This window comes from Dermacentor silvarum, chromosome 3 (genome assembly GCF_013339745.2).
Source record: "Dermacentor silvarum isolate Dsil-2018 chromosome 3, BIME_Dsil_1.4, whole genome shotgun sequence".
NCBI lineage: Eukaryota > Metazoa > Arthropoda > Arachnida > Ixodida > Ixodidae > Dermacentor > Dermacentor silvarum.
In genome coordinates this window covers 209,093,757-209,102,724 of record NC_051156.1, presented here as the reverse complement: position 1 = coordinate 209,102,724, position 8,968 = coordinate 209,093,757, and the positions used below count along the sequence as shown (strand labels likewise).

The 8,968-nt window shown below is 43.1% G+C and overlaps 1 protein-coding gene across 2 annotated transcripts in view; it reads left to right on the top strand.

The window, feature by feature from the left end:
* Positions 1-570: 570 nt before the first annotated feature.
* Positions 571-8,968, top strand: part of LOC119446574 (procollagen-lysine,2-oxoglutarate 5-dioxygenase) — a 157,506-nt gene continuing 149,108 nt past the window's right edge. For both annotated transcript variants that reach the window (XM_037711043.2, XM_037711042.2), the window contains exons 1-5: positions 571-684; positions 1,460-1,579; positions 1,669-1,766; positions 4,491-4,627; positions 7,625-7,739. In XM_037711043.2, coding sequence (XP_037566971.1) covers positions 597-684; positions 1,460-1,579; positions 1,669-1,766; positions 4,491-4,627; positions 7,625-7,739 — 558 coding nt within the window. In that variant the 5' untranslated portion in view covers positions 571-596. The remainder of the gene's footprint in view (positions 685-1,459; positions 1,580-1,668; positions 1,767-4,490; positions 4,628-7,624; positions 7,740-8,968) is intronic.

The following is an 8,968-nucleotide window of genomic DNA, read 5'->3' as shown; positions in this document are numbered from 1 at the left end:
TTCACTTTATGACATCAGTCAATTAACTCAAATGCGCTCACAGTTTCCTAAGCGCAACGCCCCATATGCGCTACCATAAATAGTTAATATGAAGAAGAAGAAAGAAATACCAAGTTATTACTACTCCTGCGTTTGCCTCTTTGAGCTTTAGACGTGACTTTTGAGAGTGAATTGCGTGAGCATCACCCAGTGCACTGATCGCAAACATATGCGCCACGACACAATGCCAACTTGGGCGCTGATCTAGCTGCGTGTGGGCCGCCGCGCCGCACCCTTGCAATACGCCTCGGAGACGGGGACGGCGAGGCCGTCTAGGAAGATGTGAGCGACGGAACAAGGGGGAAATGGAGACTTCTGAAGGGAGAGAGCGGCTCGAATCGAAGCCGTAGAAGGCGCGAAGGAAAAATAAGAACAAAAATTGTGACAACGGCAGAAGCGAAAGTTGAATGAGCAGCAAAAAAGAAGCTGAGGAGGGGAGTGGCGGCTTTGGAGTCTGGAGAAGAGAAAGGATGAAGTGAGAGAGAAGGAGAGCGCGCCGCGTTCGTTCGCGCCGCGCAGAAGGGAAGGGACCGCTGCCTTGCCTGCCCCGTTTCAAAATGGCCGCGCTACGGCTGGTGGTTATCGCCTTCTTAGCAACTTTCTCGCGTCACGCGGTCGCCGATGAGGATTCTCAGGGTAAACCAGGTAGGTGAATAGACTGTCAATGAAACCGCGTCGTTACTCGATCACTATGCCGCGTGTTCAAAGCTTCCAACACACTTAACGGAGCGCATCTCGCTCTAATAGGATGCTTGGGTGTTTGACGAACGGAGAGTGCGGAGGCGATTGTTTATTCTTCGCGGCTTCAAGAACTTACAAATTTTAGTTATCAGTAAGTTTTTTCTAAGTATTTTACGGACATAAATTGCGTATTTGTTGCTACTGACGCTTCTGTCGGTGCGATGTAGTTGAAAGAGGAGTGCACGGAGTATTGTTGCGTGGACGTCCCCAGCGGAGTCGTGTTACTTCGACTTCGTGCGAACGTTTAATGTAAACTTTTGCAGTGCCCCGAAGGGCCGGTTCTAGTACACTAGCTTTGGAATGTATTTGCTTGCTTGCTTGTCTCTTAATTTTGTGCCTAAAGACTATCGATCTTTATTATACATAGGCCGAGGTTCCTGATTTATCTCCGGGCGCGTCCGGAGTGATTGCAACTTTGCGGGGCTTTCTTTTGTCGAAGTCCTGATCTCATGTTTACTTTAGTGAATCTTTTTTTTCTTTGTACATTACACAAATGAGCGGGCACAGAGGCGAAACAGAAACTCGATCAACCGCTCCACCGAAACGCGCTGGGTTTCGTTTTTGTGAGTTTCGTTTTACTTGGTGACAATTGCTGCTTCTGATTGTGAAACATGCGCGAGAGAGGAGAAAAAAAAGAAGAAAAATTAGAGGCGCTTACACATTTGTGTATGTATGCCAGGTTTCTGCAACGTTGCGGCCGACAGTGGCAGCCAAGGCATTGCCTGCCAACCTCCAGTGGATGCCAACGAGCATGTCAAATCAGTTTACGTTGCAAATGATTCTGAATCAGTCAAGCCTGGTGAGTTGTTGACTTTCCGTTAACCGTATAGGGGGAAGAGCTTTGACGCCATATAACTAAAAGTTTGCTTGTTTGCCTTTATGTTCCAGGTACTCACCGGCTAGTCATATTCACGGTCGCTAGTGATGAAACGGATGGTTTTAAGCGTTTTGCTCGCTCTGCAAAAATCTATGGCTTGCAACCAAAGGTAATCTCCATTGACTGTATTTGACTGATCTAGAGTGCGCACTGACATAAACATTGGCTGAAAGTGCAGGTCTTGCAATATATATGCACAGAATGTGACCCCACATTTCCCACATATTAATGTTTCCATGTCGCGTTTTTTTCCTTTTTCTATATTTCTTGGACTATATATTGTACCCATGCACACCTTTATATATGTTCCTTGTTCTGGGGTCTAAAGAAAAAGGAGAAGATCTGTGATGTTAAATTTGCAACAAGTTCTGTGCTCCATGGCACGTCTACAAGATGTGCATGTTTAACGAGTATATGCGAAAGACAAACAAAATGTTTATGCGGATTCCTGACCATTTCATTTGATTGTTAACCTTCTTTATCTTAAACATTAGCAAGGAGTGCTTAAAGTGCATAGTTCAGATTTTCAATTAAATTTATTTGCACTAAAGACTGTTTCATACATGGCTCTGTCTTACCAAAAGTGGAAACCCGTCTAGTTTGTTATCCGAAAGTCATTTAAGCTCAGTATACATAGCTGTCCTGCCATTTTTGCAGGCTCGCTTTTTGATTGACTAGAGTGAGAATTGGGCTGATATGGCATTACATTACTATGGACCGTAGTTTATCTGGTTGCTGTCATTGTTGCACTAGCAGCATTCGGTCCTGAGTGAGAACATGCGGACAATTTTGGTTGCCTTTAGCTGTTGCTAAAGCGAGAAAATTTCCAGAGCATAACTTGCACGGACAGAAGGTGCAACTGTAAGGTGCAACCGTCTATAGAGAGAATTACGAGAAGAAATAGTCACTCGCATTGCCTTTTGCCACTTGCTGTCATGCAGCGCTGACATTATTCATCTTTGCATGGCAATCGTATTGAAATGCAGTGCATTAACATGTCTAGTTGGGAGAGTTGGTTAGGCATATGAGCATATGATGTGTGGTGTGAGACCTGGGCAACATGATATAAGAATAAGGCACACAAAGCAGGTGTTTTTAATACTTACAGAATTAAAAAAAAAATTGGTGGTGGCATATAGCACAGTCCCAACCCTTGAACTGGACTGCTCGAAGAGGGGGACATCACTTACACAATAAATAAAAAACATAACGGTCTAATTAACAAAAATGATTAATTAGGTTTTAACTAATTACATTACAGCACATTATGCAATTTACGAATTGTGGCTGGTGAGTTGTCAAGGCATGTCCGCTTGGAACAAAATCTAAGGATGGCACTGGTTTCAAGATATGCTCTCTCAAACTTGCGGTAGAACTGCCCTGTTGTTCCACTTACATTAAGAAAATGCCATTTTATGCACTGAAGCACAAAGTAGCTGGATTGTCAGTGTATTTTACATACTTTGCTCGAGACATGACCCCTGCTCAGCCTTCCGCTTAGTGTTTCACAACTGGCTCCATTTCAGCTTGAGGCGTGGCAGCTGTACTTTGGGCCAGTACAGCAAGCTGTGTGTAGTACGTACAGCTTGATGAAGTGCATGTCACACGGTTAAATTCAGCGCAGCTCCTAAAGCAGTATATCTTGTGCTCCTGGTGTCCATGAATGTGCTGAATTTTTCTATCCTACTTTGTCATTTCGAGACAAGACTAGGCGCACTTATATTAAAAAAAAAAAAAAGCCCAGCCGTAAGTAGGTCTGGTAGTGTGTACAGTGCTCTTATACTTGCCGTATAGAATGTTAAGAATGGTATGCTGATGGAAGGGCTGAACTTTATTCTGCCAGAACACTATATATTACATGGCACAAACTGTTTGCAACATACATTCACAAGAAATATAACAAAGATTAGTATATTCTGTAAACTTGGCAACAAAATTCAGGATCAACAAAGTTTTGCTAGCTTTTGTTTTTCTCTTGAGCTTGTTTCTTCAAGTTCATGCTTACGGCCTTACTGTGCAGCCTCATTCTCATTGGTATGAAATAGTGCAGAATGTGTGCAGGGATCTCTTCTTTGTGCTCAGCACATGGAAAAGTCAAGCTCTTTTGGTCAAGCACCTACTCTACCGTTTCCACTTACCTAAACGCTCAGGCTCATGCGGTGCCTTGAAAAGCGGCACACACTCCGTACAACTCCAATTTGGGACAAAACACTTTTTTCCCATTTTGAAGCTCAGCCAGTCTGAGCGCAGCTAACTGGCACTCAGTGTCTCACGCTGCGGCGCGGTAAACATTGAGTCAATCCCAGAATACTAATCAGCAGAACAAATGCACTCGGAGGACTCGCAGATGCAACGCAACACTTTTCAAAAACACAGACAAGCCTTCAGACACACGAGTTTCGGCAAGTATACTTCAACACGTATACAGCGTGCATTCAGCCCACACGGCGTGCAACGTTCTGAATGCACGCTGTGCGGGCCCCTGGGCTCCTTTGGGCTCCCATACTATGGCACCATCTGTATTCTTGTGGCGGAAACTATTGCTGATTCAAGGTCACCTGCGAACACAATCTGTTTATGCCCTCTCCTTACGGGGAGCGGCGAGTGTCAGCACCTAACCTATTCTTACACCGTGTGTCAAACACACCATACATCCTATTGACCGGTGTGTTGTCTATATGCTTATGCTTTGTTGTTTATGCGGTCAGATAATTATGCATAACCCAAAATATACTATCTGCATTTTTATGTGTCATCATGTCCCAATGATACGTGTGCCCTTATTTTTCCACACTTTTATGAAGAATGGAATCTTGCACATTCCAACTTTCAGATACTTGGTATGCATGAAGAGTGGCTTGGGGGTGACATGGCTAAAGGCATGGGAGGTGGCTACAAAGTCAGGCTCCTCAAGAAGGCCCTAGAAGATTACAAAGATGATGCATCAACATTAATCATGTTTGTCGACAGGTGAGGCATCCATATGCTTGGCAGCACTACTGTGGCATTAGAACCCTTGCTACTGCAGTCAGATTTTTTATGTATGTACAAAGTACAATTTTCGTTGCCACAGTAGTATATGTTTTGAACGAAACATATGACTTATTTAGAAAAGGTGGTTGTACTTATATGTTACAATTATATATAACAGAACCAACTGGCGAATGGTTATTTGGGTGGTCCGGTGTGAGCTTGGGTGTTTTCATATGGTATAACGGTGTTTTAAGGCAAAGCTTTTCTGCCTATGATCCTAGGACTCGCATATTTCCATGCTATCTTGATATATGTTGGTTCATATGTATTTCTAAAGCACACAGACCTCTTAATGGAATAATGCATGATATTTAGTGGCTTATTTCATCTTGTTAAATTTCTTATATTTAGGCTACACATTCTTAGTCCATTTTTATATGTGCCACGGGCATGTGCATGTCCAAGGCCAATTCTCCTAAATGGGTGGCATGTGCCACATGTCATACGTGGTCTGGGTAGGCTTCATAAAAAAGTGGTGTCTTTGTGTAAAATTAAAAAGGACATCTTCGTCTTCCCCCTTGCTGTCGTCATCATCATCACCATCCTTCAGTTCAATTCAATTCTGGTGTGGTATGTGCCTAAATCACAATCTGGTTATGAGGCATGCTTTAGTGGGGGACTTTGTATTAATTTTGACCACCGGGGGTAAAAATGAGCGTTTTTCCATTTCGCCCTCATCAAAATGTGGCCTCTGGGGCCGAAATCAAACCCTTAACCTCGTGCTCAGCAGCACCATGCTATAGCCACTGGGCTACCATATCAGGTCGTGATCGTTCTTGAGAATGTGACCCATACCTCAGGAAAAAAAAAAAAAGAAACTGGATTTGCCGCAGAATTTTGGTTGCTGCCCTTCCCTCATTTCTCAGTGATTCTAATTCGTTGAATAAGGGCAGTGTGGGCAATGTCTCAATATGCACCATGTGGGAAGAAACACTAGTGCAGCCAGTAAGCGGCTATTCGACAACTTATGAGCTTTTTCCTGATGCTGCTGTGCCCTGGGATCATGGGCTGTCTCACACCTGCTAAATCTGTCCTGTACTGTTGTAATAATGTGCCTGCGTGCACATACCTGCCTACAAGCATATATGCCACCCATGCCTGCACATAAGGAACATGAACAAGTTAACAGGAAAGATGTTTTGTATGGCTATGTGAGGTAATCATAATATACTCATGAGCAAAGCATACCACTGTGTTTGTGTATGTGTAATAAAGAATATTTAGTTTAGCTACTTTTAATTCAGGCATTAAAATTCAGCAGAAAGGGGCCCTGAAACACTTTCCTAACTAATCATAGAATGGCCTTACTATTAAAGGATGTCGTCTCACGAATCTCACGCTGCAAAGATTTCTTTAATCCTTCAACTATAAATGGAGTTACCACTCTGCAACCTGGCTTTCTGTTTCCTTTTGTCTCTGCTAGTGCGCTGTAAGCTACACAATGAAGCCAAGAGGGCAAAGCCCCGGCCAAAAGTTGAGTGCTGCAGTGGCAAAAGGGCTCGTCGCGGCACCCCGTGGTGGTCACGGTAGACTACGCTATGCGGCACGCCGCAGCCGTCTTGGAAGCCATGCACAACGACACAGCTATGCGCACTGTATAGATGAAATAATTTTAATTCGATAGCTTTAAAGGCCCCTTGTCGCAAGAAATCTGTAGTCGGCGGCGTTGTCCATTACAGAAAAATCATCTCGAACCACGCAGGCCCTCCCGCATGACACATAGGTGTGACTGGACTAATTGGATTTCGCAAAGTAATATGTGTCAGAAAATTTTTAAAGTACAACTTACACACAACCTACAGACATGATAATGTCAGATTGTAATTTGAATGTATGAGAAAACATAATTCTGTTAGGTGGAAACTCAAACACAAACCTCAAACACAACCAAGCGCCCCGCTCGGTTCCTGTCAACATCATCCAGATGGCGCTTGCCTCCGCGGTAGTGGCGGCGCCCGCCATGCGGGGGTAAGAAAAAAAAAGAACCAGAAAGCCTGCCTTCGTGCATAGTGTTCGCCGCCAGCGTTTGCAGGTAAACATTAGGGTTATATAAGCTGCAGTTTCACTCCTAAAGGCAAAGCTTAAGCACCCTCCAAGTTTTTCCTTCTTTTTGAGGTTGCAGACTCTTATATTTCTCATTTCCTTAACTCAAAATTAGCAACCATGTATTACTGAGACTGCTCTTGCTTTCATGAAATCAGCCAATAACATTTATGGGTCCAGCTGCTTTCGATGATGCTGCCTGATGACATTGTGGAAGTGAGAGCAAGCGATTTTTCGCTGTGTTTAACAGGAGATTATAAGCTCCCTGCTGTATGCAGTGCAGTAATATTTGGCTCACATGTCCACAGCAGCCACTACGACAGATTGGCAACATTTTCTTACTATGTTCAAAAAGTGTTTCAGGGCCCCTTTAAACTGCTTACTGTGGTCCTGGCAAGCGTGCACAGCTATTTGTTGTCTGGTTTGAGATGACTGTCACTTAGGAAGCAGTTGAATTTGCTTTGAAGTCCAGTATAATATTTTGTGCAGTAGTGAGGTTTTTGCAACATGTGCACTTAAATGTGGCTGGTTAAAGTGAAAATTCAGTTTTAACAATCATGGCAAAAGTTGTGATCACGGCAATGAATAAAGAAGAAGTAAGCTACATTGTCACTCGCTGCTTGACTTCCTAGCCAAGTGAATACTTTGGCAGAGGCTATAATGCTTCTCTTGTGCAGCCTATATGTGGGAAAAAAAAAAAAAAATTGGCCAGGAACATTTTACTTTGTGACATTGTATCATGTGAAAAATTTAACTGTTGGGTAGCATCTTTGCCAGAGCTATAATGTTCGATTTAGTGAGGTTTTGTTGTGTAGACAGTACTGTAAGGTATATATACTACTGGGCTTTTTGTTGCAACTCTTTGTAATACGATAAATACTCTCTTTCTAGTTATGATGTCATATTCACTGCCAGTGAAGACGAAATACTTCGGAAGTTCTCCAAATTCAACTGTAATGTTGTGTTTTCGGCTGAGGGCTTTTGCTGGCCCGACAAAAGTCTTGCGGTGAGTACAAAATGATGCTTGTGAGTAGCTTCTACCTTACACCTTGCTCACGCCTCCTTTGGTAATACCAGTGCCACAAGTGCAATGTCATTGGCCATTAGGTACCATTGAAATGATGAGCTGGTATAATGTTGTGTCTGCTTTTGTTAGATTCTTAGCTCTATTCTTATAATGTGCCTTACCAGCTGGCTAATTTTCGTAATAGTGTGGCATTTCTGCTTTTATTGAAAGTCCCAGCTGTATCCAGATGTAGGTTAACAGCTCTTGTGTTGTTGCCATGGCATATACTCACTTTGTATGGCAGTGCGAGGTTTTGTGCACAAGCACTTGACAAGTTTAGGCATTATAGCATTTGAGGACAATCATCCTCCTAAACACATGGGTTCTCCCTCACCTGAAGCATGGTAGGCAGTGCTACTCAGTTGTAGCCTGGACACCCAACTCCAGGCCATAGAACGAGCTGAAGAGGCCGCCATCAAACATTGCTTAATGGCCACCTGGCCCACATGAAGAAACCACGCCTAATCACCCCACTTAATGTTGACGAAACGAGGTTTTTCCTACCTACCTACCTAGCATTTGACTGCATGCATGACACTGCTAGAAGTTTGAACTTTCTAGTAGCTGCTTGATATAAAAATTTGCATTTGCCTTTCAGTGTAAGCTTCAGTAAAGCAGGTCTTTATTTAGGCACTAACACTGCGTATCTTAGCTGCATTTGTCATTGGTCTGGTTGTCATGGTATGGCACAATTTTAATTAACAACAAATTATATATCTAATCAATACACAACTGAACGCATTCATTGCTGTGTTTAAGTGCCAGGGAAACAGTGTGATTTGAGGTACATGCTGTAGAGCTCGCTGTAGACTATGCTGTTTTATTCCATAATGCTCTCAGAAAATATAATATCTGGTAGTAGTCATCATAGCTCTAGCAGCTTGCTAATCTGCACAACAGCACCACTGGCGTGATCATGGAGATTTCTTACTTGCTGTTCTGAGTCCATAATGGCAAATAGTAAGTGTACTTGTCATGAATATGTGCTTTGCATGATGTAAAAAATAGCCCTGTTCTTGCACTTGTGTTGACAAGGAAACGCTTGCACCATGCGAACATTTATTGTGTGTCTGCCTTCTTTTGTCTCTTGGCTCTGTTTAACTTACTGTAGCCTGAGTCAGAACCAACTTAATCAAAGTACTGTGTTGTTCTGGGAACTGGTAAATTGA